The following is a 16581-nucleotide window of genomic DNA, read 5'->3' as shown; positions in this document are numbered from 1 at the left end:
AAGCTCATTAATTATCTCTCCCTCTCTTCCTCCCTCCATCCTCCCATCACACCCTCCCTTCATTACCAGCAAGGTTAATCCCCCCCTTATCTCCCAATGAGGCTAATTTTTCATGACTCCCTTTCTCCCTCCCTTCCCTCATCTCTTCTCCATCCTTCCTTCTCCGTAATTCTTCCCCCTGTCTTTCCTTCTGTTGTTCAGTTCTTCCCTGCATCTTTGCATAGTTTGTTATTCAGCCACTCCCGCCCCCCACGTGTTTCCCGTTTCTTCTGCACACTTCCCCATCTTCTCATTCCCACTGTATCGTTTTAAATTCGATCTCCTTTCCTTTTCATTTCCTTTAATTTTATTTCCCCTCGTCTCCTCGCTTTCCCCTCCGCTCTCTCCTGTGCTTACCTTGAACAGGCCGTGGCGAGTATCTATTACAGCTTATCACTAAAGGACAGGCCAACGCCGCACGCCGGTGAAATATGGCTGCTGTCACAGCCGCCGCGGAACACGACCGGCGCACAAGGCTCACAGAGCTGTGAGGACAGGGGGAGAAGAGGGGAGAGGAGGACTGACTGAAGAAGGGGGTTATGGAAGCCCCTAATTCAAATTAATGGGAAGATTTCCAGGCCTGATGCCGACCGTTTGACAGTGATTTGGCACACAATTAACCTTGTCTCCCTCTCCCTTCTGCAACACCCCCCGGCCCCCGTCACCTCCTCGATTCCACTTGCCTCCTTTTCTCTCCGACTCCGTCCATCCCCTGTAACTGCCGCGCTCTTTGACACAGTCTTAGTGATTACGAAGCAAATTGAAATGCTGATGTTTTGTGATATCAGCTGACATCCCCTTACTGTCGCGTCCCAATTGAATTAGTTCTGAATCGCTGACGTCCACGCTGCATAACATGATGCGACTGCCTCATTTTAGATTTTGGCACGCCCTGTTCCACCACGACTTCTTAACACAGTTTAGAGGAAGTGTGAGAATAACTCTAATGAGCGTGACGGCAATTGCCGGGTAGCGGTTTTGTTGTCCGGTTTTAATGATGCAACCGCTTTATTTAGGAAAATCCAGCTCACCGACACGCAGAGCAGACCCGGCGTCATAGATTCACATTCAGCGACCTGTTTAAAAGGCCGTCCCTGCTGCAGCTCCAACCTTTCAGCTAGATTTTACTGACTGCTTTTATAGGCCGTTTCACCTTGGGTTCCAGTTCAAGGCACCAAACAGCCTATAGCTTTCAAGCAGAGGAGAACAACTGGAGTGTTACAGAGAAAGAGGGAGGTGTAGCAAGTAACAAAATGGAAAGGAGAGATGATGTGTGGAAAACCAGCCACAGTGAGAGGTAAAGGTTTGTGAAGAGAGCTTTCCTGTCTGGCCCTTCAGAGAGAGTACAAACCGTCAGTGTGTTTTGTCATTGTCGTTACCACAAACAGCTAAAATATCTTTAGTTTTTTTGCTCTGTCATACCTTTTTGCTTGCAACCCTGGTTATAAAGCCATCAGCGTTAAGGTGGGATGATATTAACTGTAGCTACCTTGCTACTTTAGATTCCCGCAGATGAATGGGAGGAGAGGAGGAGAGTGCGTTTGCAGTGACACTTTGCAGGTAGCTGAGCAAAGACGTGGAAGATCCCTGCGCCGGCACAATGTTGCTGACAGTCGGTGATTATCCCAGGATTTTTTTCCGAGACTCTGCCTCAGCACATGTGACATGAAGGAATCACAGCAGAGACAAGCATGGCAGTTGGGTGACAGACAGCAGGGCGTGAGCACTGTCTGAGGGTCTGAGAACGATGGCGATGTGACACTGTCGGGTCTCAGAGTGGGGCGCAACAGACATCTGCAGACAGGGGAAACGTCTAATAACGACACGCCAAAATAATGTCGTACACAAATCGCCATCTTATTTTTCTGTTCTCTAATCTTGAGTTATATGTCTGGGATTTCAAAGAGGTTGATATTTTGTATGTGCTCTGTTTTAGGTGTTTAAATGGTGATAATCGCCTTGATAGACATGAGCTTCAACTGGTTAATAGCAACTCGTTTTTATAGCAGAGTTGTTGTAGTTTTATGTTTTCTAATTAGTTTTTATTTTGCTTTTAATTCAGTTTAGTTTCAGTTACTTTCCAGAGTGGTTTTTAGTTTGTGTATTTGAAAATGCTTCGTGTTTTATTAGTTTCAGTGTTTAGTTTTAGCCATTTTTATTATTATTGTATGATGTGTATATGTCAGAGGCAAGATTTAGAAAGATCAGCACAGGTTTTACAATAAAAACACAAAAACCAGGTTGCCAGGTCTTTGGTTTGTTTTACATCAGCCTTCCTGTGTGGAGTTTGCATGTCCTCCCTATGCTTGCATGGGTTCTCTCCAGCTTCCTCTCATAGTCCAAAGGCATGCATGTTAGGTTACCTGGTGGTACAAAATTGTCCACTGATGTGAATGTGAATGGTTGTGCAAGCTCTGCGATAGATTAGCAACCTGTACCTCTCCCCAATAAGAGCTGGGACAAGCTCCAGCCTGACAATGACGCTGAATTGGATGAAGAATGGATGTTTTGCATTATAATAATACCTATAATAATAGCTTTATTTGCTAGTTGCATACATACACGGGGTCTGGGTACATAGGAAATCTTATGTAGAGCTTAGAGTCAAAGCGGTCACACAAAACAAATATAAAACAATGTACTAAAATACAGTAAGAATTATAATATTAGTTCAAGTATAAGGAACGGTAATTTCCATATTGCACTTAAATGACTAGTATAAAAATACTGCACGTCATTGGAATATATATAGATGGGGGTGGCGTTTGTGTGTATTTAGTTAGTCACTATTTTGTTTTTGCCATCAGACTTTCCTGTGGCAAGAAAGACGCCGTTGTGGAAGCGCGTGTGTGTGTGCGTGTGTGTGTTTGAGTTTGAGGCCAAAATGTCCCTCTGCTGCATCTCTGGTTGTAGTTAAATCTTTTATAAAGCTGTTCCCTCTTGTACTGAAAATGTAAGGAGTCCAACTGCACAGTACTAACAGCAGCTTTACTGGGGACAAATTACATTGAATGTCTTTTTTAATGTGTTTTAATTAATTTAAGTACATTTTAAATTTTTAGTAACACTAGAAACAAATGATCCAAATTTCGATGCGTTTAAATCTGCCTCACTTTGAAGCAATCAGCAAAGTTTTCACAGCAAAATATGTCAAATATTTTATTGTTTGTTGAAGTTATCGTTGCGCTTCGTGCCACTGCCCCAGTGGGAACCAAACATCTGTCCCTTTGAATCTTATGACTTACTAAACAGCTAAAAGACTAGTTTTACCAGATGGAGGCCGTAATGCCAGGAAACACAGTCGGTAGATTTGTTTGATCATCACAAATGGCTCCAAAATAAATTATGTAAGAGCTGAATATTCACATAATCTCCTCAGCTCAGCCTCCTCTCAGCGCTACTCATGCATCATGTTTCTTTTTGTTCCAGCGCACTGTTTCCTCTATGTTTCAAGTGGTGGAGAGGCTGGTAGATAAAAAAGATGTGTGTGGATTTTCCCATCACTCTCACGACACTGTACAAACATGCACACGCACCGTGCGCGCTCACAGATTGTAGTCCCGCTGCAGCACGTGTTGCCCATGACTCACGACACAGCCTTGTAAAGGGTTTAACACAAGGTAGGAGGGGATAAGCGGCCTCCCTGATGTTTAAGCTGCCTCTGCTTTGAAGCAGATGCGAGCCTGCGTGTTCATTCTCTCTTTCCCCCGTCCTCCTTGCTCCTTTTGGTTTGCGTGCGTGTGTAATCGTGTGTTGGTGTGCTAAACCAAACCTCACGACTATTAATGCATCCTGATCATCCCACTGAAATTGAAGCTGATGTGTTGCGAGGGAAACGGGGTAGGAATTAGCTCCCTCGATCCAACGCTGGTTGCCTTTTACCATCTGAGGTATCCCGACTTTTATCTTCATGCATTTTTAGCTCAATCCCAGCTCACAACAACTCGTGATTGTGTAGATCAGTGCCTGCTGTTCTCTAAAATCCAAATACCGACGTTCATTTAATGCAAGTGATGATTAATTTCATACTTGTTGCAAAGCCCTGATACACATGAATTGAAACTCTTGCCTGAAAATGTTTGAAGTTAACTGAAGTTGATGATGCAGGAATTTCAATTCATCTCATTCAGTTTTCAGACATGAATGATGAAGCTGAAAGTGAATGTACTGCAAGCCAAAGTATCAGGGTTATCGCCATCAAACTCTCAGACGCACAAGTCTCCTCTATGCTAAGTTTCATGTGTTTGCTTTGCTTGTAGACCATTGTTCGAGGGAACCGGCCACCCAAAGATGCATCCATTAACGGCCTGCTGGAGGAGTTCGACAACATTTCGGTAACACGTTCCAACTCCCTGCGTAAAGAGAGCCCGCCAGGCCCCCATCAGGCTGGAGGCATCTCCAAACCCTCGGGCAGTGGCCACCTCACTGCTCCAGAGGAGAACGGATTCAACCACTACTACTCCCGCTACTCGTGTGACCTGGACACGTCCAGCAGGGACTTTTCTCTGGACCCCGGCAAGCCAAGCTTCTCCATAGATGGGGATTGGGCACTTGGCAGGCACTATCGATTCACCAAGCAGAATGGCCACTCACACCCCATACGCAGCCCCTTTTACCCTGATGCCATGCCTCAGAAATCAGACTATGGCAAACTTCCACCTGACTATCACACCTATCTGGAGAGCAAAGGGCGGTCGGCGGATGAGGTGGCCTCTACGGTGGGTAGCGGAGTAGGTTCCAGCGGCTACTACCGGGCATCGGTGGGGGGTTCATCCAGCCAGGACTACCGGGACACATCAGTTGGCACACCGTCTCGTGCATCGCTACACAGCGAGCAGATTAACTACCCCGACAGTGAGTGGAGTTACGGCGGCATGAGGGACGAATATGAGAAGCGACCCAAGAGTTCCTACGTGACCCAGACCAGCCCCACGCCTGCCATCAGGCAGCGATCTCGGTCAGGCTCTGGGCTGCAGGAGCCAAATGTCCCCTATGCCGCCAGTGGGACTTTCAGGAGCCCGCCACAGGCCCACCCGTACAGCTCCTACACCTACCCTCGCCTTTCGGAGAGTCTCGCCAACTCACAGACTTTAACCAAGGTAACTAAAGCAAAATGGAAATGCCATGTTTCAACACACTATATCCTCCCAACAAGTCTGTATGAACGTATCAGAGAGAATTTTATACATGTACACTCATGTGACACATACTTTAACCTCCCAGTCACCTTTTCACATTATTTTCTTCTTCAGTGTTTCGAGTTCTCTCTGATCCTCAACCATCAGTTTTCTTTTTCTGCTCTTCCTGCCTGATAGATGGTTTCAGCTTTAATCTACTCTTCTCTGAAGGAGGAAGGTGATGTCACATAAAGAATTGCACCTCTGGCGTGTCCACTAGCTCTATACACAGTTCAATTAATGCTCAGACTGACCACTGACCAAAAAGCTCTGACTTACACAAATTAATAAATAGGAGCAAGTGTTCTTGGGGTTCAAATTTATACTGAAGCTTTGCACCACACAAACTGCAATCACTGCTAAATATAGCGTTTTAACAGAAACATAATTGGCACAAAGGTATAAAAATATACTATCATTGCAATTATTAAAAGGCTAAGAGAATTACAAATGCAAATATGCATAACGGTGGTCAAGATGAACTCAGCAGAAATTAAATATCTAATAGCAAAGCTTTAGAGCACAGGTGTCGAACTCCAGGCCTCGAGGGCCGGTGTCCTGCAGGTTTTAGATGTGTCCTTGATCCAACACAGCTGATTTAAATCGCTAAATGACCTCCTCAACATGTCTTGAAGTTCTCCAGAGGCCTGGTAATGAACTAATCATTTGTTTCAGGTGTGTTGACCCTGGGTGAGATCTAAAACCTGCAGGACAGGCCTGGAGTTTGACACCCCTGCTTTAGAGATTAGAAATGAGTACATCAGAGGGACAGCTCAGGTTGAGCAGTTTGGGGACAAAGTTAAAGCAGCAAGGCTGAGATGGTTTGGACATGAGGAGAGGAGGATATTAGACTTTTCAGAAGGAAAAGAGGAAGATCACGAAGAAGGTTAATGGATGTTGAACGGGGACGTTGCTGTGGCAACACCTTTCCTCAATTATTTCTTCTCTATTGACATCAAATAAGAGTCAATAAGCTGTTTGGAATTTGCACGAGAAGATTTGTCAAGTTTTTTATGGGCACAAGCCACATGCTCAACTCTGCTGCTCAACCCACAAATGCATTTTCCTTACAAATGCGGCACCATTTAAAGGTAACTAAACAGGCTTTTCAACAGTATAAGATTTATTACCATGAAACATTGTTACAACAAAGAAATAATCAATCAAACACTAATTTCCTTACTTTTTTGTGGAACGCATAGATGGGCTTTGATGTTAAGGATGCCCAGAAATATTTTTTTTTTGTTTTTGTGACATGGAAATGCTTTTTATATGACTGTATTACAGATTTTTAACTGAAAACATCTCACAAACAAAACACACAGAAGGCAGGTTTTTGCACGTTTGTAAAAGTTAGAAAAAAAACATGAATTTAAAGGAACCTATGTGATTGTTGGTAAAATCCCCCAGCAGTGTCACTCAGTAGATTGTATATTGTATTTGGGAACAGCTGCACTGTAAGTATGCCGGCTCTTGTGCAGCCCGTGTCGTGCTCCAGTGGAGCAGTGGGAGAGACGCCCAAGAGATTCCTCTGCACAGAAACTCCACTGACAAGAACAAACGAACCGTCCACGCGTTAGTGGCTGTGTAATGTAACCATATGCTTTCGGTTACTCGTAGTTTTTTTACACCAGAATTCTCAGTGCAAAGAACTCCGTGTGCTGCGGTGGAAGATAATAGATCAGGAAATATAGCAGAGGGCAAAAGGTGGGGTCAGACTTTTCACACAACACCTTTTACATCATTCTTCCAAAGCTCTCCGAGCATCATTAAACCCGCGAGTGCCGCTATCACAGTTCTGCACCATGCCTCCCTTCACACACAGCGAGCCGAGAGGGGAAACCGGGTTTGCTGATGTAGATCCCAGGGTGCCTTGATGAAAAACCATTTAACCCGCGTGTCTCGGTAAATAGCCACTCGAAGAAAAAGCAGCCACGGAGAATGCAAGAGCAGCAGGAAGGCGATGCAGGAGAAGGTCATTTTTCTTTCATGTTGTTTGTTTCACATTTCTGCTGCTGTTTGAGTTGTCACGCTTAAAGAGGCGCGCTTGCTTTTCTATTTAAAAAAAAAAAAGTAGAATAAGTAAAGAGTCGAAAGCCAATTTAGCCAAATTATACATGAAAGAATATGTTTGAGCATTTACAAACTTACTCTTTCATATCTCAAAGGCGTGACTATAATTGGACTTAATGTGATGGTGTTTTTAATATTTCTTGTTTGATTTTCACAGCAGTGGTTTAAAAAAAGGAAACAACAAAACAAGGAGTCATCTGGCAGCTGAAGAATCACTATTCTTCTTGGCTCACGGACCTTGGAACAAACCCACCTCCCTCTCTCTTTGCTCACTCTCTGCCTTTTCTTCTCTTTTCCTGGTTCAGCCCACTCACACCGCTGAAGTAAATCCTTCTTTTTCCCTGCCGTTGTTGGAAGACGTTGGGGATGTAATAGTAGACAGCACAGAAACTTGGCCACACACAAAGATGCAAACGCACACACACACACACGCACGCTTCCTTTCTCTCTGCCGCCGTCTCTCTCTCTCTCTTCCTCACTGTTTTGTAGCGAGTGTGAGCTCAGTGCCGCAGCTCTCAGTGACAAATTGATGTTGCGGCACTTTCCCTTTCTGCAGCCTTAGCATAAAACTGGCCGAACGATGTTCCACCGCGGAATTCAATTTCACAGTTGAGTTAGGTTGTTGATTACCCTGCCAAACTCAGATTAATGCGCGTTTAACCAACATGGATCAGGAGACCCCTGGCTGACAGCCAGCGAGCGCTTGCTGGCCAACGATAGAGGGGCACGAGACGGGGGCCTCCCAGCAGCCACCCCCGCACCTGCCTCAGAGTGATTGATTAAAAGAGTTCACACCATGTAATTATACACCATCCCAACACATCAGGGCTCCTCCTCCTACCCTGTCTGTGCTTGTGGGTTTCAGTCTGTGTACGTGTGTGTGTGTCTCTTTGTGAAAGAAAGAGAAATAGCGATTAGGCGCAGAGAGCGTGACAAATAAAAGAAAGGAGGAAAGAGAGTTTTATTTATTATAGTCGGAGTCTCTTGAGGGGAAAAATCAGGCTGGCTGGAGATCATTTTAGAGAGGTGTGGCAAAGGTGATTTAGTTTAGTCTCTGCAGGGTGAAAGCAGATTCATCTTCTAAGTTAATTTTTGTTTTTTCTTTGCTGTAATCCACTTTAGATCACTCTGGGTAGTGTTGATGTTTGCTGTAGCACTTTAATCCCTCTCCTGGGGTTTAAATGACAGACTTTTGTCACGTAGATATGCCACTGACAGCTGTACAGTATCAGCCTGTCTCTACTTACGTCCTATTGTTAATGACCTGTGGCCAGTTTTCCTTAAAATGACAGGATCCATGTGACATAATACGATGACGAAGCTATTAGGTTATGAAACCACTCCAAGTGTGCGTATTTGTAGCCAATTGTGAGTCATGTAATGAAAGCTGAGTCATGTAAGCACTACTGCATTCTCACTAATACCCATGTGTACGCTGCAATACTACTTTGAAGGACAATCTTAAGGAAGAGCTGTGTCCCAGATCTGAGTCCACTGCAGGCTCTTGGTTGATGAATGGAGTAGCTGTGAAGCATTTTAGAGGGGGGTGGGGTGGTAAGGATAAGGTATGGTCCCTGTCCTGTGCACTAAATGTTCTCCGTTAGGTCTGTCCGGGAGTAATGTGCCTGCAGGTGTAGTGTATGACCGTGGATGTACAGGCTGACGTTTAACAGTAAAATTCTTCAGTATTCACTGCAGTAAAATGCTGACACCTGCGTAACACTAGACTTATATGTAATTTTCCTCGCTTTTCCAGGGCGACTATGAGCGTCCATCACGCGATGACAGTCCCCAGGTCGCAGGTGGTGACACGTACCCCCGAGGGCCTCTTAAGCTACCTCAGAGCCACACGAAGCCGCCTGGCTACCCCTCGGTGCACCTGCCGTACCCCCCGATCTTTCACCATTACAAACCCTCTCCTTACCATCATCCTCCCTCCCAGCCCAGTCCACCATATACCCCGCAGGTACAGTATGTTCGCTAACTTCACATATAAAAACTGCATCATAGTGATGATTCAGTTTGCTACAGATTGCAGATTATACTCTGTGACTTTGGTAAGTTAGCTGAGATCAACACTTCCTCCAGGTTTTTAACTGTAACCATCTTAAATCTCTAACTAAAGTAGCTCTTTCCCAAATTGATTCTTTAGAAAATAAAATCATTAGGTATATAAGCCATGTTATTTCTGTCTTTTTTTTTATAACTTTTTCATCCAGGGGGCCTACTCACAGCCTTCGTCACCTTACGTCCCCCCAGGGGCTTATCCGCCTCCTTCCTGGGGGTCAAGCTCTGACACGCAGCCCTCCAGAGTTTCCCATGAGCAGTTCAGAGCAGCACTTCAGCTGGTGGTCAACCCTGGTAACGCACACTTGAAATTCAAGGAACATTGAAATGACACGCAAGCATGTGACAACTTGATAAATGGACGGAATGGACACTTTACCCAAATACACATACATTCATGCAACTTGTTGTTTTTCTACATCCAAGTGTTTCCTGTCTAACATTCAGAGTTTCATATAGCAGTATTTAGAGTCTGTAATGGCGTGAATAAACTGCAGCTTGAGTATCTAGCAGAGGCATGCAACTGCAACTTCTAGATGTTTTTTTTACATTTATATCTTTCTTTGTGTCTGATGTTGCATTAAAATGAGGCACGATGTTTGTGTTCTCCTCCAGGCGACCCTCGGGAATACCTGGACAGCTTTATTAAGATTGGCGAGGGATCCACAGGTATTGTTTGCATCGCCACCGAGAAGCACAGCGGAAAGCAGGTGGCAGTGAAGAAGATGGACCTCAGAAAACAGCAGAGAAGAGAGCTGCTTTTTAACGAGGTATCAAACAACGATTACCTGAGAAACTGTCCTTAGCTCATACTATAACCCAAATAGTTCTGATGTCATATGTTTGAGTGAATTAATCAGGTGGATTTAGATTGGGGCCATAATGACCACAGAACTAACATTTGTCACAGATTGTTGATAGCCTAAGCAAGCGACAGTCGTGAAACTGTTTTAATTAGCATAATAAAAATGCCACTTTATGCTAATTAATGAAACAAACAGCAAGAGTTCAGTTTGCCCTTATTTCCCTAACATCCATCCACAGCAATTAAACCACTAACACATTTTTTTTTGCATCTGTAATGACATTTATTGACTAAACTGAAGACGTGTTTACGCCGAAAACCTTAAGCAAGAAATGTATTCGTGACTGCTCACATTCATGATGTCCTGACAAGCTAAAAAATGAGCTGCATTTCATTTGCCCAGGAAAAAAAAAGTCTAATGTATTTAAATGTGAACTGAGCGACGCTCGGATTGCATTTCTGCCCTGATTCTTTTGTATTTTGGTCTCTGTTTAGTGTGCATGAGTGGGAGAGAGAATGCATGTATGTAAGCATGAGTGCGAGTTGTGGAGCAGCGGGTGTTCAGCGGGAAAGTAATTTGTTTCGTGTAATCCTATTAATTTGAATGTAATCCTTTTATGATTAAGCCTCCAGAACATGTTCATATTAGACAAAGGGGAAGTTGAATTAATATTGAAAAAATGAAATTACATGAATAGATTCAATAAACCACTGCAATTGTAGATAATTTTTTGTAGCATATTTTAGCATACATTCTTAAATATGGTATTGAATTGAGGAATTTCAGAGAGAAACCTTTTTGAGGCTCAAAGCATGATTTTTATTTCATATTAACAGTGTAGTAACAAAGTATAGCAGCATAATAACAGTGACAGAGCCAGTGTACTACAGTGTCATTAGTAACGATACATACATATATATTTCTCTGTCTGTGTTTTAGGTGGTGATCATGAGGGACTACCATCATGAAAATGTTGTGGACATGTACAACAGTTACCTGGTGGGAGACGAGCTTTGGGTCGTCATGGAGTTCCTGGAGGGAGGGGCACTCACTGACATTGTGACTCACACCAGGTAACTGCTCAATGCACAAATGCTGAGGTAAACCATCAAGCTGTGTGATGCGGAGCTTGGAGGATGTAAGCTGTTGTTAGGGTTATAAAATTATAAAATATAAATTATAAAAGGACATTTTGAAAAACAGGATAATTATTTTGCTCAAGTAGTTAATAGACGTCAAACTCAACAACCAGGTGAGCAGCATGTAAAGGTCCTGAGGCATGTTTTAACTTTTAAGTGATTAGTAAGATATTCCCTAAAAATGAATCACGGATTCAGCATTGCAAGAACCAGGTAAAAATTAACGTGTTACATCTCGTTTAAAGTTATTGTCCAGTCGAACACAGGCTTTTTAAACCTTTATTTTACCATGAAGGCTCATTGACACCATACTCTACTTAGGAAGAGAGACCTTGGCATTGAAGCAGGAATACAAGCTGCTAATACAGAGTCTATCAAAAGGAATCATCTGATTTCACAGTATCGTTCACTGGTAAAGATCAGAACACGTATTATAAGAAAGAACGGATTCACGAGTTTCACATGGCTGCTGGCGGCTGCAGTGACTCCAGACATGCTCTCAATAATGTGTGAGATGAGTTTGACTATCATATGGAGATGCGACCAGAGAAGGACACATTTAACTTTTGAACATTGTGAGTTGTATATGTAAAAGTTTATCTTCAGCCATGTATTTTAAAATGTCCCGTAAGTTTTTATGTCTATTACTTTAAAAAATCTAGCTTTTTGAAATTGGATGATTCGTTTTGATACACCCTGCATACTAAATGAAACATAAAGTGCAGCATATTTATTTACACATTGTTCAGCTGGTCATTAATGCAAATATCTAATCAGCAACTCGATGCATTTAGGCATGTACACGTGGTTTCGCACAGTTGTTGTCAGATGGGCTGACAACAACAACCAGAAACTTGTGATTTACTGGTTCACACACAAACATCTCTACATTTTACAGAAATTGGTTGAAAAAAAAATCTATTGAGTCCTACTTCAAGCAAGCGCCTTGTCAAACAGAGCACCTCTGGGATGTGGTGGAACCATATAATTGCTTAGTAAGAAAATGCATGTTCTGCAGATGTGTAAAATAAATAAAAACACTGCAGAGACAATCAGCTTCCTTCTCTATTGTTACCTAAGTTTCAAAGGACCTTATAGACAGACTTTGCTCCCTTCTAACAGAGCCAAGTTTACCTGTTTTTTATATGATGTCCATCCTCTCATCCAAGAAAACTAGCGTCATTCAAAAATGTGAAATCATCTTTATTTTTAATTATTTTATTTTTCAGTTCAATGGCTGTTTTCAGACTGTCTGAAAGAGTTAAAGTATCAGATTTTGAAGCATTATGTAATACTTTTATATAAAAGAAGAAATCAGGCCACAGCTTTGTGTGTGTCATTTGTGTTCGTTTTGACTGGTGAGATTGACGGAGAGAGAATCCACATGGGAGGGAAAAAGGTTTATGTCACCTTTTAAAGGGCGTGTTGTTCAGATGATGTTGCTGACATCAAATGGATTTTAATATAACTTAGCAAGCACTGGTGCGCAGTCGAAATTCAATTTTTTTTATTTTATTTGTTGCAGCTGACACGAACAGGTGAATAATTTTGCAAGGCGCAGAGGAAGGACCGGCTGAGACGATACGATGCTCCGATAGTTTCAGGATTATCGTTCTCCAACTTTTCCAAATGGTTTCTGTGTTACTGAGTTGCGTTTCTAAGCTGCTGCCTCATTGTTTTAAGCTTACTTTGTGCTTGGTGTTTAATTACAGTCATTTGCGCGGAGTGTCAGCATTAGCGCTGCGCGGTGTCGGATGCTAATAACACGCTTTGGCGAGGCTGAGCACCGCTGCTGCTGTGAAGTATTTTGAACAGTCTCCCACACAGATGTTTGCTCGTTTGTGTGCTCGGTGCATGCATGAGAGAAAGTTTCACAACGAGTGCTTTTAAAGGTACTCACGGAAAGCTCATAAAAGTGGATTTTAAACAGAATTTCTCTTTTTGATAAAGACTCACATACATTCACCCTGTAGGGTCAGTTGCTTTTTTTTTTTTTTTTTTTACCTTTTATTAATATTATCAGAAAAAGTTTGGAATAAAACTTAATAGATGTCCTTATAAAATGTAGATTGATTAGTATGCAGGCATAAAATAAAATCAGTGAGAAAATACCGCAGAAGGGCTTGAGCGGTGTATTTTCTTCATCAGTAATTTCTGCCATATTTGTCCAGGTGAAAGCCTGCTGCTATTTCTGTTAGGCTTTTTGTTGTGGAAATAACTGCTGCCTGCCTCGCGTTGTGCAAGCCTCATCAGCTTGCTGGCAGCAAACACACAAACGCACACACGCTCTGAGATTTATGGACACATGCGCGCTCAATTCTAACTCACACAGGCAAGTCTGCAGTGGGAGGAGAATGGGGGGTCTGCAGAACTATTTCAGTCACGTTCAGATTTCAATTATACTTTTAAAGTTGGGTAATGATCTGCACTTCGAGGGGATTTTTATCTAGTGTAAATGCAAAAGCATATGGGTTTGTGTGTGCAGCTGTGTGTGTGTGAGTATGAATGCCTTAGTGTTTGTGTGTGCACCTTTTGTCTGTGTGTAGGTGCATGTGTAATTCTCCTCCCTTTGACAACCTTTACAGGCTCATTAAAGTTGTTTTTCACTTTGTGAAACAATTTTCTATTTCACTGATCCTGCCTCCATGAGTGTGTGTGTGTGTGTGTGTGTGTGTGTGTGTGTGTGTGTGTGTGTGTGTGTGTGTGTGTGTGTGTGAGAGAGCTCATTTGTTTGTGTGTGTATGGGAGCGTGGGATTTTTTTCGGGGGGGGGGGGGGGGGGGGTGTAAGTGGAGAGGCGGTAAGAGGTGATTCATTTTCACGTACGCGTCTCCATCCCATTCACTCCGAGTTAGCCGGTTGTTTTTCCATTAGCAGAAAGCTCATTTATCTCTTGTGATTGTAAAAGCATACATGTGTAACAATAAAATATGCTGCAATCTGTAGAGTGTGATTATATATGTTTAATATTATGAGCGTATGTGTAGCCCAAAGGGTTGTTTCTCATAATGTAAGTTTGCAAGTAAGTGCCCCAATAGCGGGAACGTTACACTGTATGATAAAGAGAAGTGTGCAGAAGGGTTGCAAGCATGTAACATCATACTGCAATGCATATACAGTATATGTGCATCTGCATCCATCTGTATCCTTAGTTTGGGGTTTAAAACAAGCGCGCTTCTTTGTGCACATGTATTGTATGATTGCAGATTAGAGCGCACACAAATAAGCACACAGCACAGCCCGGCCAGCTGGGTCTAGAGACGTTAATGTTCAGTGGAGCTGTGAGTTTCTACATGAACTCAGTGAGACGCGCAGCATCGCCCCCTCTCTCCATATGGGACCCTCCTGCCTGCTCGTAGCTAGAAACGCTGCAGGCCACAGTGGGATATTTTCAAACTGGATTTCTACTCCATATCCTCTATAGGATGACTCTCAAGTCTTAAAGCCAGTCATTTTTGTAGCTCAAAGAATAAAAGTCAGTTTTATTTATGAATAAATGTTTTCTCGCAATGCACAGCACATGGAGAAAGCACAGGCGACAAAAATGAGCTTACTGGATAAAAACAGATAGCACATTTATTTAAAAGATAAACTACAAATTGTGGAAATAAACAGTTAGCTATGAAAATAAATCTAATCTGATTAAATAAAATATTTCTGACAGGCCGTGTGTGTGTGTGTGTCTCCTTACAGGATGAACGAGGAGCAGATTGCTACGGTGTGTCTGTCGGTGTTGAAGGCTCTGTCCTACCTGCACACACAGGGCGTCATCCACCGTGACATTAAGAGCGACTCCATTCTCCTGACTAGCGATGGCAGAGTAAGTGCACGTGCATATTTCTATTCATCCATGCTCCTCTTGGGATGCTATCAAATTAGTCACTGCTTAAACAGTAATCCACTAAACCCCAGGTAATAATAACCTAAGCTGCTATTCTTTTTCACTGGTCTCACACACACACACACACACACACACACACAGTCATTCAACACTCACTGACCTCCATGGGTGCCTGTCCTGCCGCTTGTCAACAGCCAATGCCAGAAACTCATCATCATCCATTACCGCCGTGCCCTAGTAATTAAATCCTGCTTAATGCCTCCTAACGAGTTGATAAGACATGATTAACTGAAGCTTAATTAAGTGCTAATATATGGGATTAGTGTCTTCTGACAAAGCTCTTGATCACAAGAGGTCAGTGCACTTCTGAACTAATATATTCTATTCTGTATGCCCACCAACCTGCTTAGTAGAGACTGGAACCATGTACTGTATATGTGTGTGTTTACAGATCAAGCTATCAGATTTTGGCTTTTGTGCCCAAGTTTCCAAAGAGGTACCCAAGAGGAAGTCCCTCGTGGGCACACCCTACTGGATGGCACCAGAGGTTATCTCAAGATTACCTTACGGGACTGAGGTGAGGACACATGCACAGAAATAACATTATTCTACTGAGGAGTTCAGGAGCATTTCCCTGTATATGTTATGCATGTATGTTTACTGTCCTGGCTGAATAGACTGAATGTTTTTGCGTGTTCAGGTGGACATCTGGTCTTTAGGCATTATGGTGATTGAGATGGTGGATGGAGAGCCCCCTTACTTCAATGAGCCCCCTCTGCAGGCCATGAGAAGGATACGAGACAACCTGCCCCCACGGCTAAAGGAGTCCCATAAGGTAAGAAAAGTCGAAGGCGAGTTCTCAATAAGTAAACGGATCAGACTTTTGCCAACAGCAGAAGAAAATGTTCTTAGAGCTGTCAACTGTTTAGCTGTAAAAACGCATCTCTGTGTGACAGCTCACCAGTCACACCTCAGGTGCAGAGAAGTGCAAGGTAACATTTATGAACTTATATTACAAAAGTACTACAACTCTTTTATTTTTGAGACACATGGATCCTGTAAATATTCATATGAAGCTACGGGTATTTAATTAAATTAAGAGGAAAGACTTCTACAAACAGCTGTAAGCAACAGACCAAAATTTCAGTTCATGTTAATGTGTTTTTTCTAACTCAGATTGCATTTATTGTGAGTATCATTACTCATTACATAACCTAAGACTGGTCTGTGTCTATGTATGAGTATGTAATAATGGATACACCAGAAATATGGCAGTTGTCATATCTGAACAAAATGGGAATTTCAGTAGTTTTAATCATAAACCAAAGTACTGAACTGTTAAGATTTTGGGTAGATCGTAGTGCTAATTCAAAGTAAAGTGAACACCAAAGCCATTACAATTCATTCTAATGGGGACAGAATTTGGTGAGCGGTTGCTGG

The 16581-nt window shown here is 42.7% G+C and overlaps 1 protein-coding gene across 4 annotated transcripts in view; it reads left to right on the top strand.

Moving 5' to 3' along the window:
- Positions 1-16581, top strand: part of pak5 (p21 protein (Cdc42/Rac)-activated kinase 5) — a 114055-nt gene that overhangs the window by 65182 nt on the left and 32292 nt on the right. For all 4 annotated transcript variants that reach the window (XM_004542145.5, XM_076873722.1, XM_004542142.6 and 1 more), the window contains 8 exons: positions 4299-5138; positions 9046-9255; positions 9509-9650; positions 9972-10126; positions 11102-11235; positions 14994-15120; positions 15593-15718; positions 15842-15976. In XM_004542145.5, the coding sequence (XP_004542202.1) occupies positions 4299-5138; positions 9046-9255; positions 9509-9650; positions 9972-10126; positions 11102-11235; positions 14994-15120; positions 15593-15718; positions 15842-15976 (1869 nt within the window). The remainder of the gene's footprint in view (positions 1-4298; positions 5139-9045; positions 9256-9508; positions 9651-9971; positions 10127-11101; positions 11236-14993; positions 15121-15592; positions 15719-15841; positions 15977-16581) is intronic.

The sequence above is a fragment of the Maylandia zebra genome, linkage group LG15 (assembly GCF_041146795.1).
Source record: "Maylandia zebra isolate NMK-2024a linkage group LG15, Mzebra_GT3a, whole genome shotgun sequence".
NCBI lineage: Eukaryota > Metazoa > Chordata > Actinopteri > Cichliformes > Cichlidae > Maylandia > Maylandia zebra.
The sequence above is the reverse complement of the archived record's forward strand: the minus strand, read 5'-3'. Positions and strand labels throughout refer to the sequence as shown.